Source organism: Puccinia triticina, chromosome 8A (assembly GCF_026914185.1).
Source record: "Puccinia triticina chromosome 8A, complete sequence".
NCBI lineage: Eukaryota > Fungi > Basidiomycota > Pucciniomycetes > Pucciniales > Pucciniaceae > Puccinia > Puccinia triticina.
The window spans coordinates 2,322,085-2,342,962 of NC_070565.1; the positions used below are offsets into that span (position 1 = coordinate 2,322,085).

Consider the following 20,878-nt stretch of genomic DNA (forward strand, 5'->3'; position numbering starts at 1 on the left):
GCATTGGGAAGGCTAGGCGCGTTGATCATTTGGATCAATGACTGCGCGTCCACTCACAACTCAAAATGCTGACCCCATAGCAGGGTCTGGAGTTTCTTAAGGATTGGAGCAACGCCACATAACTCAAGCTTTGCCTGCAAATACCGTGACTTGACCTCCAAGAACAATAGAAACTTGTACAGCGCTGGCGGATCCAGCCTGCTAGAATCCTCTTGTGTTAGGACCGCTCCCACAGCATGAAAGCTGTAATCAACAGCCAGACTGATTTTGCCAGCGCTGGGCCCGTAATTGATCTTGACAAGGACAATGTCCTGCCCAACAAGCCGCTTCAAGGTTTTGAAGGCCTCCTTGCAATCCGCCGTCCAAAAGAAATCCGCATCCTTACGCATCAGACGTCGGAGAGGGAGACAGATCTGAGACAGGCAGGGAATAAAAATCTGGACATACAATACCACCCCCAGAAACCCGCCCACCTCCTTTGCATTGACCGGTGTTGGCCAAAAAAGGATCTTGTTGACCTTGGTTTGCGCCATGCGTTGACCCTCCTTGCAGACAACTTGCCCCACAATTTCCAAGGCAGGCACCCACACTGCAAGTCTCAAAGCTGACACTGTGAGGCCTGACTCTTTGATCCAAAACAAGATCCGCTCCAAAGTCTCGGCGTATTCCCAGATGAAACGGCGGATTCCCGGATGCCAATCTACGCACGTGTTACCGTAGTCAGAGGCCGGGCCCTTAATCCCACCGTTGTTGATGAAAATGCCCGCGTGGTCCGGGATCTTGTCTTGAAGGATCCAGACCATTTGCACCTGGTACACAGCAACCGAGTTTGTGGCGCCTTGTGGAAGCCGCATCAGCTGGAATCTTCCAAGGGGGGTGTCAAAAGTTGTCAGAGGCCGGAAAATAGGATGCAAGACGTGCTCATTGTAGCTGCCCATGATTTCTCCAAGGCCATAGCAGGCTTGTCCAGAAAACGACTCCACAAACTCTTCAGTGGCTGGTGGAATTCCCGTGTCCCTAACCGTGACCTTGTTGAGGGGCTGGAGGTCATGGACAATCCACAACTTTCCATTACTCTTGACTATGTAGAAGAATGGGCTACTGTAGCTCAACGTGGACTGTTTGTACAGCCCAGTGCTGATACGCTCTCTGATGAGTTGGATATACTTGACCATTTTAGCCGCCGGTATCGGGATCTTCCGTTTTTGCCATGGCTCATGCTCCACCACCGGAATGATGTAGGGCAGCCCGTAAGATTCCTTGAGTAAACCAAGCTCCAATTCTTGAAAGGCAATTGACCGGTTGCGGAGGGACAGGAAGTTCTTGATAAGGTTGAGCTTGCTAGGGTACAGCCATCCGGGCAGTCCAAAATTTACCACTGACAGCCTCCCTTCCGTGACGCGGCCCAGGGGAACAAAGGGTCCCGCTAGCGACCGCGGCAGACCGCAGTAGGGATCCCTAGACAGAGGTGGCCGCTGGAGCGGGGGATTGAGATCTTGTGGCATAGGCTGGTTGAAGGGCTTGACCTTGCAAGCCACTGGCTTATATTTTGCAGCAAAGGAGAGCGCTCTGCTTTTCTACCAAGAGTCCACAAGGGCAAGCTGGGCCGTGTGACTGAGGCCGCAATCCAAAAGACAATGAGTCCGATGCTCCTTGCGGTCTTCAAACGCTGCCTTTTCTGTGAAAGAAGAACAATGGGCGGGTTCGTGGCTCACAAATGTGGTGCGTGGTAGGGTTTTCAAACATTGCAGAGCATCCAGCCCGGAGGTGCACTTTTGGGAGGAACTTACTTTTACCCCAAATTGCCTCCAGGGCGGACCGTACTCCACCACGCCCACATTGCAAGCTATTCCCCAAGAAAATAGTTTACCCTCATTGCAGAGGCGGATAGATTTGGATGCAGATAGTTTCACCTCATCTCGGAGGGTCTTTAGTTTCTCCTTGTTGCGGAGGCTTGAAAGTTTAGCCTCATTGTGGAGGGTCCTTGTGGACAAAACTAGTTTAACCTTGTTGCAGAGGGTCCTTGCGGAAGAAACTAGTTTAACCTTGTTGCAGAGGGTCCTTGCAGACAAAACTAGTTTAGCCTCATTGCGGAGGGCCTTGTGATGGGATGAGGGTCAAAGGCTTCCGTAATGAGGTGATGGTCCACCGGTAACTGAAGAGAAGACGGAATTGGAGGTTTTGCTCACAAGTGTGGCACTAGATAGAGTTTTCAACAAGGACGTAGCAGATACCCTGGGGTGCATACTATGGAGGGGACTTACTCCTGTTGTTTGTGCCCCTGCGGATTCCCCATACTGCCTACCCTCACACGCGCCAGGCTCAAGAGCCGTTCAAAACATTTTTGATGAATGAGATTGAGCAAACTCAGGAAACAGAGACTGAAAAGAAATCGGAGTGATTTTTTTTGGAGCTTTTTGGGTTATCTTGATGTTTTTGATTTTGATATTTTCCGGGGGACTGAGATGAAGAGGAGAAGACTGACAACGTGGGAAGAGAAGGTTCTAGAGGAGGAAGGTGGGCCTCAAAGGGAGAAGTCAATCTCTTGAACAGAGCTTGAGGCCCTTGATTAACTCTGCCAAGTGCCGGACCAACGGTCTTCATAAAAAAGTCAAGTCCTCCAAGGAGTCCTTGCGGATGCGGCCAAAATGCGCCAGCACCCCCTGAGTGGTCGCTGCCCAGGGGTCATAGATCCAGTGACTGCAGATGTGGCTGTGCGGCCATCAAACGTACCTCCTGAAACACTCAGGATGGATTCTTGGTGACGGGTAGTCAACCAGGTGATGGCCTTGCCACGCCTGCCACGCGTGACGGCTGTCAACCTCCATGATGCTCCTATGACAGAACACAAACGGCACCCTGGGCGTCCCAGAGGACCTCTCCCGTAGGCAGACCCTGCCGCAATCCAGATGGACAATTGCCCGCTGGAAGGGCATTATTCCGGCGCCCCACCCCCCGCCTAGCATGCACCAACTGAACATGGTGGGTTCCCCAGCATATCAAGTTGGCGCCCTCCCTGCCTGGGCGTCATGTAGTCAAGCCAGGTTGGCGCCATCCTGCACGGGTGCGGGGCCTGTACGGCAAATCTAGATGTCGGAAAAAAACACCCACTTGGCTGATGACAAACAGACAAGAGAACGCAAACAATGAAATTGCATCAGAGAAACTGAGGAACAAGTTTATATACATGCAGACTGAAGGGGGTCTAGGAGAGCCCTGACGGTATCCCTGGGGTTACAACATTGGTGTTCCCCGTTTGCGGAGCTAGGTGGCGCCACTGGCTGCGTTCAGTGGGCGCCCTGATTGTCCGGGTGTGTAGACCGCTTGCAAGACTGCTAGAACCAGATCTAGGGTTGGCATGAGCAGGCTAATTTTTTCTTACAGCAGCCATTCCTGCAGACTACACACGCTAGGCACCAGAGGCATAGCATCCGGTACCAGGCGCTTCCGTAAGAAGGCCGTAGAAAGTGAGCTGGTGGTCCTGGAGTCTTGTCCATTGCTTCTGTCTGCCGCGCTGCCTTACAGGAAATCCATTGTTCCTGTCTGCCGCCCTTACAGGAAATCTTGTTTCCTTTTTTGCACCACCCAACCCACCCATCAGTGCAACTCAAGGAGTGGGGTGGGCTTGGCCCCTCATCCGCCACTCCCTGAGCTGTCAGGTTTCATTCTCTGCTTGGAGAAGGTCTCCCCACCTGCTTGAGAGACCTTTCTCTTTTCAGTGTGCTGCACATCTGCTGCCCAGTGCCAATGATGAGAGTGAGCTCGGCAATAAACCAGGAAGTTTTCTACTGTTTCCTTGACTTTTCACGTGTTGTGAACCGGATAGGAGTTGAGTTTAGAGTGCAAAAGGAAGTCGGTCAGATGGATGTGTTAAACAAAGGCCTCTGAGCTGCACCCTTCCGGCCGCCTCCTAAAGGAAGAAGTCTTGCCTGCTGCGGCTCCTCGACCTCTTGCGGTTTTCAGGTCTGAATGAACTCTGATTGGCCTGGTCCTGCTTACAGATACAAATGTGATTCAACCCACTGTCTCCAGCAAGGAATTTTTACTTCTCCGCATCTGTGCCCTGCGGACCAACGTTTGCAGCTGCTTTTGACCAAGATAAAGAGACTCTTGATTTCAAAATGAATAAATTGTAACTATGCACGTTTAGATATTTATGCAATAGTCCCCAATAAGATAGGATAAACTACATAAATAACTGGAAAACCATTATGGATAGACAGTGACCGTCTCGGAGATCCTAACATCATAAACTTGATGAACTAGTTTCCAATTGGATGTCTCTTCACCTCTGAAAAAAACAACAAAAGCTAATGCCATAAAGGAAAAGGCAAGTCAGGGTGACTTGTCAGAAGTCCAATTGTGTTAGATATTTGCGTACCGCCTTTGCTAAAATGATCATCATACACCATTCCCCTGAAGACAACAAAATCTGGAATGTGAGACTCAAAGTGTCCACTGGCCTTCCTGGCTCTGAACCATTGTTGGAGAGTTGTGTGTACCAAAAAATTGGCGGGAATTGGCCCCAGGGGACTTAAAACATGGTCAATGTTAAGGGGACTGCAAAACCCATACGTGGTCAATAGTTTGTTTACAATCTGGTCCAGTTCAGTTGGCGTAAGCAATCCTTTGAAATTTCCAATTGTCATGAAGCTTTCAAAGAACATATCAAGGCCAGACTTGGTGAAGTGTTTGTCTGAGATTTCTCCAATTTCTACGCATGGGAAAAAAGTTTGGTGATACATGTAGGCCAAGGAAGAAAATCAGCCTGTTTAATAAATAAGTAGAGTGCATATTGAAGTTTTTGCACCTGGGTTGGGCTTTGTGTTGGATTTTTGTCCTCTTGTCCTCCTCTTCATGCCTTCTGCCTCCTATTTCCTTTTTCCTTCCTTGCTCAAGTGACTTCTTCTGATTCCCTTCTCTCACTTCTTATGCTCTCTCACCTCCTATGATCTGGTATGTTGTTGGTCATGATTGTTTTCCGTACTTTCCATGTGACATTGTTCCCTGCCAAGATTAGACTATCCATCTTTCCCAATGTCCCTTATTCTCTGATGTGCGCGCGCTCTGTATGTGACAGTTCAGTTTCATTTGTGATATCTCTCAGAGTTCAAGATCCTTCTATTCATTTCTTCATATTCACTATGCCTCTCACCCACAACTTGATTGTACGTAGATAGTCTATATGTAGTAGCCTCCTACAAGGAATCAAGCTTCATTGGTTCTTCCTCATTTTTTCCGCTCCTGCATCCTGAGCCAATCCGGTGAGCCCCCAACCCTCACTGCCCTCTCTCTTGAGCCCACTGGCTCATCTTTTGCTTCCTTGTGCTGGGGTACTCAGTCAAAATCACAACACTTTGCTTTGAGATTGGTGTGTGCTGCAACAGAATTTGCAGAAGCAACAATCACAAAGTCTAAAGGACAAACAACGATTAGTTGTACATTTTCTTTGAAACCCATGATCAACCATGTAGTAAATGAATAGTACACACCCTTATGGTTAGTTTTGGCAGTGTTGTAGCTTGAGCATGATTTTGAACCCAAATTCAAGGATGGAATGGCATCAGAAGATGCAGCGCGCTCACATACTCTGTCACACACATTTGATAGAAAATTTGTTGCACAAATTTGGTAACAATCAACATGTAAATATGTGGGCGGGCATAACTGTACATATTTACATACCATCATGATTGCTAGATTCCAAGGGGCAGTTGGGATGCATCAAGTCTGGTGTATTATTATGAAACAGGTAACAGTGCCAAGGAGTTTGTGATTGTGATACTATCTTTGGACCAGCGGGTGCAGTAAAGATTGGTCTACTAATGTATCATTTTAAATTTTTGTTGTGCTTGCACTTCACCTGGCCAGGCGCCGTTTTTTGGGCTTTCAAGAGCCATTGTTCAACTTCCCCTTTACAGCTTGACTCTCAATAGCACAATTGTACATGTATGGGGCCAAGGCGAGTAATTTTGGCACAATGACCTACATAGGCAAAAGTTCCTGGGAATGTCTACTAAGCACCATTTTTCCCTTCTCCTGGCCACCCAGCAACCAACTTGTCTCACTGCTTGCGCAAAAAACCCACGTGTACCCTTGCAGCCAACCAAAATCAACAAAAAAAATATATCCCAAAGAATCTAACTTCACGTGGTCGCACTCCTAACACACTATTGAATTCATTTGCCATTGAAGGTTTGATGTTAGAAAACAACCCAATGTCAAAGGTTCAGAAATTGTTCTTCTGATTTTCCGTCCAATGCCACTATACATACCACCATCCAACAGCCGGTGTTGCATGAGGAAAATGCTACTGTACAAATTTGAAATGGGGGACACCTTTGACAGTGAAACGTTGGAACAAAATCAAAGGACCAGAAAAATATCTGGGCCACTAATTGCTGATAATTCATTTCTCAGCCTACCCAGCGGGGCAGATCCTGAAGGGGGGATGCGCCCAGACCATTGGACGGAGCTCCAGCAGTGCAGGCGTGACAAAGGACCCCACAGAGACCAGAGTCGCAGGGACGCCCTTTGTGGTGTACACCAGGTTGCCACCAGAATTCCTGGTCCATGTGCGCCATACAGTCGCCACTGGCAGCTGCGCAATGGGGACGCCGGGGTAAGGCGCCATGGTGACGCACCGGCAGCGGCAAAGCCAATTTGGACCGTCGGACTGGTTAGGTTTCAGCCGCTCCACCACAGCAAGATCAAATTTTTTTCATTGCTTGCAATCCTACAAACAATTCCAGGGATTGTCCGCACATTGCGGAAAATCGTGTAACAATCAAAAAGCCAGAGTCTTGACGCCTCTCTCCTCTCCTTATTTTCAGAAAAAATCCAAAGGATTGTGGAAGAGTACATAGGCCTGAACTTTGGAGTAAACTGACCTTGTTGCTTCACACATATTTGATCTTTTTTTCTTGTTGGGTGTAATCTAGCTCTGCAGTCAACCACTCATCCTGCAAGGTCTGTCTACAAAAACCAGTGACGGGAGCGGATCCAGTGTGTTTTTTTCTGACTATGTAGGAGAAAAGAGAAAGGCAAGGTTTGCAAAGAAGGGCATTGAGGTGTGGTAGATGTGGATCAAACCTGGATGTCCTGTTCCTTCTCTTGCATGACCTCGGCATGGCTAGCAACTTGCTTCCTGGGCGCCTAGAGTAGCAGCCTCCACCCTTAACAACCTAGTTTCCTTGCTCCTTGCTCCACCTCAACGCCTTGTTCACCACCAACAGCCGCTGCGCACTCTTACCCTGGGTCTTGTACACGTTTGCAAGCTTAGCGCGTAACATGCTCAGCTGGCTCCCTAGTAAGGCTGTGTGTGCTTGGGCTACAAAAGTCAGCATCTTCTTGGGACCAAGAGTTCTGTGAAACCCCCAGCTCCACTGAGGTTTCACAAGGCCTCATGGGTCATGTCACATGACAGTGAATATAGTTCAGCCCGTCCCCCTTGCCCATCTAGCCTAACAGAGACTCTGACCCCATTCTCTCTCTTCTTGGGCTAGGTAAGCCTTCCCCTTTCTCCTTTTCCTCTCTTTCTCATGTACATAGACTAATGAGAGACTCTGACCCCATTCTCTCTCTGCTCGGGCTAGCCACGCAATTCAAGCTCCCCGACCGTTGGTTCTAGAACTGCTAGGCCTTCGAGCCCGTCCCACCGTGCCTCTCCAGCCTCCGCTCAGTGAAGGGTCTCCCGACCCTTACACTTTTCTTTTCTAGATCCACCAACCCCTCCCTGCATTTGGACACAAAATTTTTGGATCATCATCTTTTCATCCGCCCTCAATCTGTCCAATGTCTGTCTTCAATCTGTCCGTCCGTCCGTCCGTCTGTCCGTCCGTCTGTCCGTCCTCAATCTGTCCGTCCGCCCGCCCGCCCTCCGTTCCATCCGTCCTGTCTTCCGGCTCAATCCATTCTGTCCGCATCATCTATTCCTCCTCTCCCCTCTACTCAAGATTACTGGCCCTTCTTGAAGACTCCCACTTCCTCTGCAAGCTTCTAAGTCACAGGAATGGCAAACGGTCGGCCCAAATTGCCAGGCGTCCTAGCCTATATCACGGCCCAGGTCAAACAACGGCTTCTGACAGGTTACGCGATGGACACCTCAATTCAAGAGCTCCAGAGGGCTCTCTGCCTACGAGGAACATGTGTTGAGATTGATGGACTTCTTTTTGTCGAGGACCGCGTAGTCATCCCAGCAGACCCAACTCTCCGCCTTCAACTCATCATGGCGGCACACAACAAGTGGGGACACCTGGGATTCCCTGAAACGATCTCCCAGCTCCGTAGGGGGTATTTTTGGCCAATCATTGGTGACAATGTGAAAATGTTCGTCCGCATGTGCCCCACCTGCCGGCGTAAGTACATGCAGCCCCCCTCTGCTACGACCCCGGCTCCACCAGAGTTGTCAACTGGGCTCCTGCTGCCGCCCGCTACATCCTCCTTGCCATCTGGCCTCAACAACTTGGTGCAGCGCCCGACCCGGTTCTTCCCTGAACAAGCAGCCTCCACGCCAGCCACACCCACATCATCCATCATCACGCCATCCCGCGCCCCTCATCCTGGGCCTTGCTCCGATCCACCAGCAAGAACGCTTGTTGATCTTCCCGGCCAAAGCAGGCAGCCAGATCGGGGAGTTGTGGGCCCACATCCTTGCCCGTCCTCTTCACCGCCACCCATCCCATCTTCTCCCGCTCTGTTGACACCCCCGACGACCTCCTCTACCGATCATCGTTTGGCTCCACCTCCAGCCCTGGATCACGCAGTCGGCTGCGACCCCTCAGGCAACAGAAGCTCTGCGAGGCCCCCCGACCAAGCAGCTGACAGTTACGCAGCGCGAATCGAACACCTGGAGAAGGTGATACAAGTCCTATTTGCTAGGAGCAAGTCAACCAAGCCACTCTGTCACCCCAATCTCCGAGCTGAGCTCGCCTTTGTCGCCCCTCTGGCTGGCTCTTTTCAATATTCTATGGATCGGGGTTTGCAGCCGGTGCTATCCAGAGCAACGACTACGTCTCTGACAAAGGACTGGCGAGACTGTGGACGGAATGGACAGTTTAATCCGATCGCCCTCTCAACCCCTCCGTGAACCACACCAACAGCCCCATCCCGGCTGTCCAGAACCAGAACATCTGCAAACTCCCAAACCCCCTCCACCGTCTCCCAAGAGACTCTCCCTCCCTCCGACCTGCTGACTGCTGCCCTGACAACAAGTGTGCCCCGGACCTCCAAAAGCTTCACATTCAAGACCCCGGCCGCCACGAATCCCCCCAACTCTTCCCCTCTTCCACCTTCTTCTCCATTCCGGCCCGCCACCATCTTCAGCAACAACATCATCCTCTCCCCTTCCAACTGCCAACAAAAGCCAGACATACAGGTTCTGAGTGTCGAGCCGCTGACCGGCCGCCCAACAGCTCCACCAGACCTCCACAAGCCTCTCTCCGCATCTCCTCTGCCCAAAACTCCGCCACCCCCACCAAAAACCACCAACTCATCCACAGTCTTGTCCCCTCTGAATCACACGGCTCTGGCGCCATCCGCGCCACCATCCCCATTGCAATTGAGAAGTTTTCACAGCTCCTATCCTACTCCATTGCTCTCTTCAACTCCCTACTCCCAAATGACTTCCTCCTCCAACCTCCCGCTAGTCACCCCTTTGCCTCCGCCTCCCTTCCCACCTTCCCAATCTCTCCCTTCAGGCTCAAAATTCTTCTGCACCTGTCTTACCTGGCCCCGACTTCCTTTTTTCTCCAACCTCATCCCTACTTGCCCGACTTCTCTTTTCTTCCCTTTTATAGGGGGGGAGACTGTGAAGCCCCCAGCTCCACTGAGGTTTCACAAGGCCTCATGGGTCATGTCACATGACAGTGAATATAGTTCAGCCCGTCCCCCTTGCCCATCTAGCCTGACAGAGACTCTGACCCCATTCTCTCTCTGCTCAGGCTAGGTAAGCCTTCCCCTTTCTCCTTTTCCTCTCTTCCTCATGTACATAGACTAATGAGAGACTCTGACCCCATTCTCTCTCTGCTCGGGCTAGTCACGCAATTCAAGCTCCCCGACCGTTGGCTCTAGAACTGCTAGGCCTTCGAGCCCGTCCCACCGTGCCTCTCCAGCCTCTGCTCAGTGAAGGGTCTCCCAACCCTTACAAGGTCCCTCCTCTGGTGGGTTTTGAAATACACTCACTTGCCGCCTCTGCCTCCAAGAACTGACCTCAATCCACCACCGCCACTGCCAATCAAACCTGCAGCTTTCAAAAGGGCACCATTGCCTTCTTTGAGGATAGCTGTTTGAGAAGTGAGGTAATGGACTTGTACACCCAATGAAATTCCAACATAATCAGTCAACCCACAAGAGAGAATGAGGAGTATTTTTGATGTGATGAATGTTTGTGGGTATGTACAATGGTTGTATGTCGGGACTGTCGCTCTATTTTCTGGCCAATGAAATCAGATCAAGAAAAATATTCAAGGCTGATAGGATGCAGTTTGCAGTGAAGTGTGTGTGTTCATCTGAAGATGTGACATTGGGGAGGGTGTGGATTCCAGATGTGCTGAGGAGAATGTGTCTTTGGATGAGCGGACATCAGTTGGGCCCCTCTTCAGGATGCACAGACTTGGGAAAATCTGTCTGCCCGCTGAGGGACTTCTTCCTCCAATCAGCAGATCACGGGTCAAGCATGGTTGGCAACTCAGGCAAGTTTATACTGATGTAACAAAGGCCTAACCGCAAACCACAAATAATCAATGCTATGCATGTTGTTGTTGTAAAAGACATTGGGGCTCTGTATTGTGGAAGCAGTGTCATCATGGCCGCATTGTATTTGAATTTTTGTATTTATGGGTCAGTCTTGCCCAGCTAAAAAGAACCAAGAGCAAGCCTGATTAATTGACCGCTCAGCAAGATCAAAACCACATTTTTGATGATTGCGTTATCACAGCTTAGGCACTTCAATTTTTCTTTGTGGTTGGGAAGTTGAAAGTTAAAAGTGAAAGAGAAAGTTGACAAGGATCTTTTTGACTGGAAGAGAGAACAGACCAAATGATGCTTGCCTATTCTAGTATTGTGGGAGCCGTGGGAGATGGAGAGGTCTAGATAGGAAAAAAAGACAGATCTTGTATGAGTGGATGAGGCTAGTTGCTGGGTCTTGTCTTCCTGAGTCCTGTTGTGATCCAGGGCCCAACATCAGTTTGAACATCAGTCTTATCACTTCAAAGATTTACTGACACTAGTCCTCTGTTTTTGGTTAGAAGAATAAAAAATGCAGCAATGATTTTCAGCATTCATGGTAGATATAAGGAGCTATGTGGCTTTACCTGAGTGGATTGATTGGGGCCAATCCTAGACAAAGGGAAATATGAGCTTTCTTTTGTACATAGAACATGGCGGAGGAGGAGCAGGACAAACCATGAAGGGTGGGATCGATGGTGTTAGCATTTTGGGGGTAGAGGAGTGCATGGAGCAAGCTGAGACCCCTTAGTGTATGATTAGATCTGATGAATTTGAGCAGATGAGTGAATGAAAGCAAGGTGTGCTGGTGTTTGTGGTATGGGACATCTTTACCAACCCTGAAGGAGGGGATAGTGTGTGGGTGGGAGACGTATAAGAAGGTGGAGAGGCGCTTGGTGTGAGGAAGCGGGGGTCTGAGCGGGGTGTTGTCAACCGTATTTTGCTTGTGGAGGATGTTGGTTTTGGTAAGTTTGAAGAGGACTAGGTTGAGGGAGGGGGGGGTGTCGAGGGAGCCGGTCTGGCTCAAGTCAAGGTCAAGGCAACTGAGCAGGGCAGAGAGGATTGTGCCGCTCTGGAAGAGCTTGATGAACGCCTGGAGATGGAGCAGGTATCTGTTGGGCTTGATGAGGGTCAAAGTATATCCAGCTGTGCCCGGAGCTAGCTGATTGCTTGCTTTCAAAGAGTCCGCTGGGCTGTTCAATCTAGGCAATGGTCAGCAAGCTGTTGGAGAACTGTTTCATGAGGGGGGTATTGAGGATGGATTGAAGCACTTTCTGCCTGATGTTATTAGTTTAAAGTCAGTTATAAGTCTCTTATGTAGTTCTGCTGGTGGCGGGGGGTTGACTGACGGTGTGAGAATAGTCTGTAGATGGGGTTTTTGATGTGGAGGGTGTTCTTGTTGCAAGCCTGATAGCTGGCTTGGTCTTGTTGTCAATCTGAAGTCTGATGGCGCTGTGGTTGTTGGTGAAGCAGGCCAGCCAAAGTGCAGTGTGGAAGCTTGGGGGTTTTACCCGGCGCAAACACTAGGTACATTCTCACAGCGGGCGTCCCTGATCCTCAACCCAGGGGTCTATACCCCGGAGGATTGGCTACCAATTCCAGCCCGGATCAAGCAAAGCAAAAGCTGCCTTGTGCTAGTGAGTTGTGCCCTGGCTCAACAAAATTGCTAATACTCAGATGGACACAGTAGGCCTTCAAGCTGCCTGACCATAATGAAGCGGGTAGGCTACACCAGTAACTCCAGCCTTTGTTGAATGTTGAAATAATCACAGGAAGGATCAATACATGCCTGAACATAGCCATGCTGAGCAAGAATAAAGGCTAGGAATACACAGTAAGCGATGTTTGCACACACCAACAATGGACTTGAAATAAATACACAAGCTCTTGGGACATTTTAATTTTAACACACAATACCTCATTTCTACTTTTGAAAGGCACAAATACCGTCACTTCTTGAGCTATCTTCTCTAAATTCCACAATACATTCACTCCCACCATGGCAGAATACTACGCCTGTCCTCATCTGTCTGCTTGTAGCATCAACATTAAATACACTGTTGTCTCAGCCTGGATCACGTCAAAAAGCATTTGTTGAACCAGAGAATCCACGGAAACTGTACACCGGATTTTCCAGTATATAATCTCAATGGTAAGTATCACATTTCAATTGAGTATACATATTTGTATACTTAAGGCCTTGTTTCTGCCGTTAGCACAATCTATAGAAATGTTTCCATTCCAAACATTCAATCCCAGTTCTCACAACAGTTTGAAACAAAAAAAAGCTATCCTATTTATCGACCCAACTTGGCTGTCCACTCCTACAATACCAAAATTCACACTTTATTACGGTTAATTGCATACACCTTATTACTTGTAACCTGGTTTAAAAACCACTTCTCCTCAACTCAGGACAACAGCAATCTGAAGTTTGAATATGTGTGCTCTCTTGCATCCAAAACATTTTGCACCTATTTGATGAATTATTTTTGAGTGGCAGCTCCAGAAGCCTTCTGCTTGACTTCATTTCAGTTATTTTTGTCTGTAGTTTTTTTGTTTTGAATTTTATTGATTGCAAAATTTTCCATTTATTTTTATTCTTCCTTGGTTTGGACAATGTTGTAACTGTTGCGCTGTGCTACAAGAAGTGCAGTTTTGGTGAAGCGCAGTGGTGCTGCACCTCCCAGCCAGGCCAAGAAGCCGTAGCGCAAGCACTGTACCGCTGTGCAACCACTTCACATAGTGGGCCGCACTTTTTCTCTGGAATGGAAAACAAAAGGGAAGTGTTGATGTGCGCTTGCGCGGCAAAAAAGTGCCATGCAGCGCATTAACGGTCAAACACCGCGCTTTGGTGCTTTTTGCTGCAAAGCCTGCTGAAAAGAAGCAAAGCAGCCGGCCACTCTTTGTCGCTATTAGATTCACCGCAGCACCTACAGATCACCATATGATGCGCTGGGTGTGCTGCAAAAGAGCGCAGCGCAGTGGTTGCCATATGTACCTGCTGGACAGTGGGACACCGCACTTTGGTGTGTTTCATGGGAAGCCCGCTGAAAAGAAGCAAAGCGCAGCACAACAAGCAACGCTTTGGCGCTATCAGACGCGCCGCAGCGCCTACAGACCACCATATGGTGCACTTTTTCCCACTTTTTTTTCTCCCTGCTTGAAATTAAAAGCAGAATTTTCTGCCATGCAACTGACTTATTTAAAGGGTAGCACACTATTGGCTGCTAACCTCAGCACGCTTCCTGCTGCGCAAGCGCTAAAAATAACAAAGCAGCACACCCAAAACCTGCTGCGCCGTTTGCAGCGAAGCGCTTACAACTTTGGTTTGGATTGGAGCTCTATATCTTGATGTAACTAGGTAAGAATATTATGGATATCCTTGCCTCCCCTACCCACAAGCCACACCATGGCCTTGGTCCTTTCCTGCACAACATCAACCACTTGTCCAATTACCATCACATTCTTTTCCTTCTAGCTCAAGTCACAAGAACCATCCTGTAGTTGATCTGTAGCACACCAGGCCAAATCACATCTCACCTACGACTCCATTGGCTTTTATTTCAAATTGTTTGGGTTGAAGCCATAAATTGAGAAGTAAAATGGGTGCTATTGTAGTGTTTGCAAATTGTCAGTGCAGCCCTTGTCATCTGCTATTAAGATGAAGCTTTAGATTTTTTCCCCAAAAAATATCCCAACCTGAGAACATGTTTCTCAATTCTGGAGGCCAAAATTCTCAATAAACATCTCCTTCTCCTGGGGGTGCTTTTTAGCATGCTGCAGTGCAGTGGATGATTTATCATAATATCCAGCTTTCCAAGAGGGATCACCAGGAAAAATTTCAGGTCAAATGGGGGCAAGTGACGTGAAGGCATCTCCAGTTCAGTCTCCATTCCAACTCCACTCGGCCCACCACTTGTACTGCTCATGCAATGAGCTCGTTTCATGTTCAGATAATCTGCTCACCTCCATGTATGTACATACTTGGTTAGCACAGCTCAGCAACACATCAGGCCATATTATGCTCAGAACATGTACATACATGTATGTATGTATGTATGTATGTATGTATGTATGTATGTATGTACATACATATATACAAATGAGCTGGGCTTTCCCCTTCTCTGGTCATCCAGCTGGGGCTTCCCTTCACTCAATGGCACAGCTCGTGCTTGCAATGATACAGGGGCCTCGGGGTGGACTTGGCCAAGCCCTTGCATCAAGAAGGACAACACAGGGCCCGTGTGTATGGGCCATTGAGCAGAGGGAAGCCCCTGCTTGATGGCTGATGTGTATGGGCCATCAAGCAGAGGCAAGCCCCTGCTTGATGGCCGGTATGTATGGGCCATTGAGCAGAGCAAAGCCCCTGCTCAATGGCCGGTATGTATGGGCCATTGAGCAGAGCAAAGCCCCTGCTTGATGGCCGGTATGTATGGGCCATCGAGCAGAGGCAAGCCCCTGCTTGATGGCCGGTATGTATGGGCCATTGAGCAGAGCGAAGCCCCTGCTCAATGGCCGGTGTGTATGGGCCATTGAGCAGAGGGAAGCCCCTGCTCGATGGCCGGTGTGTATGGGCCATCGAGCAGAGAGAAGCCCCTGCTTGATGGCCGGTATGTATGGGCCATCAAGCAGAGGGAAGCCCTTGCTCAATGGCCATTGAGCAGAGGCAAGCCCCTGCTTGATGGCTGGTATGTATGGGCCATCGAGCAGAGCAAAGCCCCTGCTCAATGGCCGGTGTGTATGGGCCATTGAGCAGAGGCAAGCCCCTGCTTGATGGCCGGTGTGTATGGGCCATCGAGCAGATCAAAGCCCCTGCTTGATGGCCGGTATGTATGGGCCATCAAGCAGAGGGGCAAGCCCCTGCTCAATGGCCGGTGTGTATGGGCCATCAAGCAGAGGGAAGCCCCTGCTGGATGGCCGGTGTGTATGGGCCATCGAGTAGAGCGAAGCCCCTGCTCAATTGCTGGTGTGTATGGGCCATCGAGCAGAGGGAAGCCCCTGCTTGATGGCCGGTGTGTATGGGCCATTGAGCAGAGGCAAGCCTCCCTGGATCCCTGGATCACTGGATGGTGGACATGTGTACCGGTCATCAAGCAAAGTCCCGCTGGATGGCCAGTATGTACGGGCCATCAAGTGGTTTCAATGGCAATGGCCATAGTCAAAAGAGATCCGTCTCAAGGTGTAAATGCATATCCTTGCAACTGAAGCTGAACAAAAGTCTGAACTCCAACTTTGGAGCTCAGGAGTTCAGCAATGTTGGTGGATGAGCTGACTCAATCTTACTCACCGGTGCGCAAATGAGTAGAACAAAATGTTGCACAGAGTCATGCTGAAAATGCGGCAGAGTCTCAGCCTGTGTTCCTTCATGTCACCTGCCCCCAGTTGACATGAATTTTTTCCTGGTGGATTCCTCCCTAGAAGATTTTATGTGTGTATCATCTGTGTTGTGAACTTGTGAGGAGCCCTCCCAGCAAGTGAGCTGGTACATGTACCAAGCTGGCTAGGATGAATGGTCATTGCAGTCCCTTGCCGGTTGGCTGACATATTGGACCACACCCCAGCAAAGTGACCACCTCTATTAACTTCCAGCTATTCCCTTCCAGACGCTCTTGGAGAGCACAGAGACATGGGAGAAATTAATAATCTTTGTCAAATTAGAAAGAAGAAAAAAATGGTGTTGATTTTCCAGATTTTGTTGGCTTGATTTCCCATATGGGAGAATGCCTAATTTTGTGAGTGATACCTTGCAGCATACTCAAAACTGAGCAGTGATGACCCTATGCACTACAATTTCTTTATGAACAATTCAGAATGAGTTATTATAATCAGGTGCAGGCCCAGCTACAAATTGGTGTACCACTTTTTTCTGAGAGCCTTCAGGCCTGCTAACCAAAAAAGTTGCAAAACCACAATGAGAGTGCTTCCTGAATGCTAAAATCTAAAATTAACATCACAAGTTTTCACTCCAATGAATATGGGAGTGAAAACCTATTTTAATACATACTTGCACGCACTCCAAGCAACTCCTCCAGATCAACCAAGTGCTGCTTTTACCCTTGGACATCCTGCCTCCCCCCTACGGAAAACCTTCCAACATGCTCTGCAACAAGCTGCTCACCTCCATGCTTTTCAACTCCACTGTTCACCTCCAAGCTCCTCAACTACGCTGTAATGATAGTAACAATTGTCCCAGTGACAGATAATCACACTCTTTTGGAGTGCACAGTGGTCCACACTCCAAAAAAATGGAGTGGGTGGAACTTCACTCCAAAGTTGGGCTGCCCAATTTTTTGCTCCACTTATTTTGGAGTGCACAAGTTTTCACTGCAAAAAACATTTGAGTGAAATTCTGAACACTCCAATTTAGCCGACTTTTTGGAGTGAACCTTTTTTCACTCCAAAATTTATTGGAGTAGACAAAAGTTCACTCCCTTTTTGGAGTGCATGTAGTAAAGGTTTGGAGTACATAAAGCCCGGCCCCTTTTAGTAGCTGTCCTTAGTAGGACACCTGCAAAAATGAACCCACATTAGCACACACCTTTCCTGGGGTATGCTAATAACATGAAGATAATTATGCTTCTAAAGAGTTTTTTCTTCACACTGCAAAATATTGGGACCCTTGGGGGACCCAGTGAGGAGTTATGATTTTTCTCCTCATTTTTCACAAAATCAGTTTCTTGACCACCAAAATATTATGAGAAATCCAAATTCAGACTCCCAAAAAATACTGGGACCAATTTTTGCTTTTTGTGACCAGAGGTGGATGTAAGAATCTGGTCCTCTTGATGTCCACTACTTTTGGGAGTTGAGAATTTGATTTTTGGGAGTCAATTAATCAAGCCTCAAGACTAGGAGACAAGTCAGCTCCTAGAGAATGACATTTGGTACTAAAGCACCTGTTGGCACCTGGTTACCTGCTAGTTTTTCCCCAAAAATTAGTACCTCACACCACACCAGGCACTGCTTGGCAGGTATAAGGGGGGGGTGAGCAGTACCCGTCTTGGTACCTGTGGGTGGTAACCGGGTACCACACCACTTTTGAGCCAAAAATAAGTACTTATTACCACACCCAACACCACTGGGGGTGCGCGGCGGTGCAAGGGGTACCTGCCAAGCGGTGCAGGGTACCCCCAGGGCCAACAGGTACCATATTTTTCATCTCTAGCGGCTCTGATGCTAGCCTGCTGCACTCTCAAAATTCAAGCAGAAATGTCTCCTGGACAGATCAACCTGGACCTCACACAATGTGTAAATAACCAATCTTTGGAGGTTTTTCTGAAATTGAGTACCACATATACAGGCACAACTGAAATAACACTCCAAAACAACCATTTACATTTTTAGAAATTTGGCAAGATGTACAGGAGTGGGTGTCTCCTGGCAATCAGAGAAACTTCTCCATTTTTTAAAAATTTGTTCATAAGGGCCTTAAAATTGGCTCTGAAGTTTTATTTTTATCCTATTGTGAACCCCCCTATTGCCCCAACTTTGCATCCTAACAGTTTACTGGGCTGGAGGCTGAATTCGGTGGACCCAAAGGAATTCTTGGATTTAACTCCCAAGCTCCTCAAATCCCAGCCTCACTGTACTCGCTGTCTTGACAACAACCAACGCCACCGCTGCGGCCCTATCTACTGCACCACACCACCCTGGCAACTGCTGCCGCATCCTCTGCAATACTCATCTGGTTGCTTGTTACTGCTGGACTATGTACAACAATTGGGTATGTTGATGACCAGTTTTCCTTGGCCACAGGAGCAGTCCGTGTCACCAATATGTACATCAATACATAAGTTGCAACCAATCTAAACAAGGTCACTTTCACGCCAGTCAAGTGAATTGTTGTCAATGATGTTTTCCGGCTTGTATTGGTGAGCCAACACTTCTCACTATTGATCTCAAAATCTTGTTGAGCCCGCCAAGTTTTCAAGGCATGCTGACCAGCTAATTGAGTTATTTTTTTTTTTCAAAAAAACCATGTGCTAACGGCGTCTATCTGCACAGGGCTAACCCAAAAAATGGAAGGAGAAAGCAGCATTGTTTGATCAAAATATGCTGGAGCTACTTATTCTTCCTATCCCTGCACTCAACTTTCCAGATGATACCTTGCTTTGCCTAGCCAGATATCCTGTCAGGGTGATCCAGGGCTCTTGCATAACGTTTTCCAGGTCATCAACTTCCATCCTCAAATCAAGCATGACATGAACAAGCCAATGTGTTTTTTTCAAGCTTCTACATAGTGAGTATACCAAGGCTCACTGCACTCTTCAATAAGTTAAAAATACTTACCTTTTTCTGCTTATTGCGCTTGTTGTTGCCATCAAGACAATCCCACCTCCACGCGGAATTGCTGCCCTTGAAAAACAACAGGGAATCAATCTTGAAGGATTGGTCAAAAAAACTCGATTCTGGATGAGGTTTGCCGTCAGTCAGTGCGGTTTCAGGCCCAGGCTCGCCAGCGCCGTTTGGGAGCTTTGGGTAAGCCAGTATGGAGCTCCGCTTGGTGCTAGGCTGGCGGCAGCGCTGGGAGGGGAATGGTGCTCTGGGAGCTGCCCTCGCAATCGGGTCCGGATGAGTCGTGAGATTCGAATGGATAGCTAGTGTGGAAGTGGTTTTTGGGGAAGTTCTCCGGGGTTTAGATCCTTGGCAGCAGTTGTGTTTTGCTGGGAAATGGATGAGGGAAAAGATTCTTGATGGGCTTGCTGGACTTGGGGACTCAGGACTCAGGATTCAGGAGAAAACAGATTGATTTTCTATTGATAGCCTCCCAATTTTGGATCAGATTGAGTGCTATGGTCCCCCATCCTCCAAGTTCGCCTGGAACTTGGATTCCTGGAGACCTGTCACAGATCAGTCATCATCTCCTTGTGCGCCATGCGCGCGCACCCACTGCAAACAACAACAAGACAAAGAAAAGAAAGGACAACACAAGACAAAAAGAAACATAAACCTGGAAAACCAATGAGACAAAAGATAACTAGAAGCTGAGAGATGGAAGGAGAGAGGGAAACAGAAAAGGATTGATCAACCTATAACAGTCACACTAGAAATAAACCCACAGAAACAAAACTTCTGTGTTAGGACCAAGAAATGTGAGAGTTGGCTTGAGTGACAGGAAAAGATGAATAAGGAAATTAGGAGGGGGGGAAAAAGGGAAAGAAAAAGGAAGGAGGGAAGAGGAGGGAACAGGAGAGAGAGGAAAATTGGAAATAGGGAACTGGAACTTGAGGGCCTTGAAACTATAAACCTAGAGACTGATGCCGGTGAGAGCAGAAACTGAGAAGCTGAGAACTGAGCTTGACCACCGTATTGGCCACCACATCCACCCACAACTTACAGTCTGTCCCTAGACTGCGCCGCTTCCCACTGCAACCTCGAAATACCGCGCTAGAGAAAAAAGAACAAACACAGGCGGGGTCCCGCGGATGGCTCACAAATGTGGCATAATGTAGAGCTTACAACAATTGTGGTAGTAGATACCCAAGGTGCATACTAAGGAGGGGGAACTTACTTTGAGTCCTCAATGCCCCCACAAGGAAAATACTCCTTGAACTGATCCGCCGCGAACCGGTGCTTCAATTTGGTGCCATCAAGCTCAGCCAGGACATAAGAGCTGCCCTGCACCTGCTTGAAGATCTGATAGGGCCCGTTCCATTTGTGAGCAAAAAGCTGGCCCCATCACCAGGAAAAAACAATGATCAATTTTCTGCAAGTGACATAGCAAAGTACAAAGGGGTCTTTGTAATTTTTTGTGTCACTTGTAGGCAAGTGATCATTGTTTTTTCCTGGTGCATTGGACCTCGAGCAACTGGTTATAGGCAAGAACCAAAGTGCCAGGTTTGAGGGAACCGCGTACTTGACTAGGGTTCCTGTCTTGCCAATAGCGGATAGTGTCCGCTCGAGATTTCATCATTTGCTGATGCACGAGTTGTTGAGAGTCTTCACTGCACTCAAGTTGGAGTTCACGTTCCGCCAGCAAGTCAGAGGTACTGCGGACCTCCACCCAATCAACCCCAAGGAAAGACTTAATATCCAGGTCAATGTGGAGGGTGGCACGCTGTCCAAAAACCAACTCAGGCACTGCCGAATTCTGAGCCACCGTCTGTCAAGTAAGCGCGCGCTAGACCATATTGCATGGTCCAGTGCTTGT

The 20,878-nt window shown here is 48.5% G+C and overlaps 2 protein-coding genes across 2 annotated transcripts; both read right to left on the reverse strand.

The window, feature by feature from the left end:
- Positions 1-3,264: 3,264 nt before the first annotated feature.
- Positions 3,265-6,634, reverse strand: PtA15_8A218 (uncharacterized protein; the record flags this gene model as incomplete). Its single annotated transcript, XM_053171624.1, has 3 exons — positions 3,265-3,335; positions 3,418-3,518; positions 6,426-6,634. 3 exons carry the CDS (start codon positions 6,632-6,634, stop codon positions 3,265-3,267), a joined length of 381 nt encoding a protein of 126 aa, XP_053022869.1.
- Positions 6,635-11,308: 4,674 nt separating this feature from the next.
- PtA15_8A219 (uncharacterized protein) lies at positions 11,309-12,258 on the reverse strand (the record flags this gene model as incomplete). Its single annotated transcript, XM_053171625.1, has 5 exons — positions 11,309-11,337; positions 11,404-11,913; positions 11,997-12,003; positions 12,075-12,177; positions 12,248-12,258. 5 exons carry the CDS (start codon positions 12,256-12,258, stop codon positions 11,309-11,311), a joined length of 660 nt encoding a protein of 219 aa, XP_053022870.1.
- Between the last annotated feature and the right edge of the window lie 8,620 nt (positions 12,259-20,878).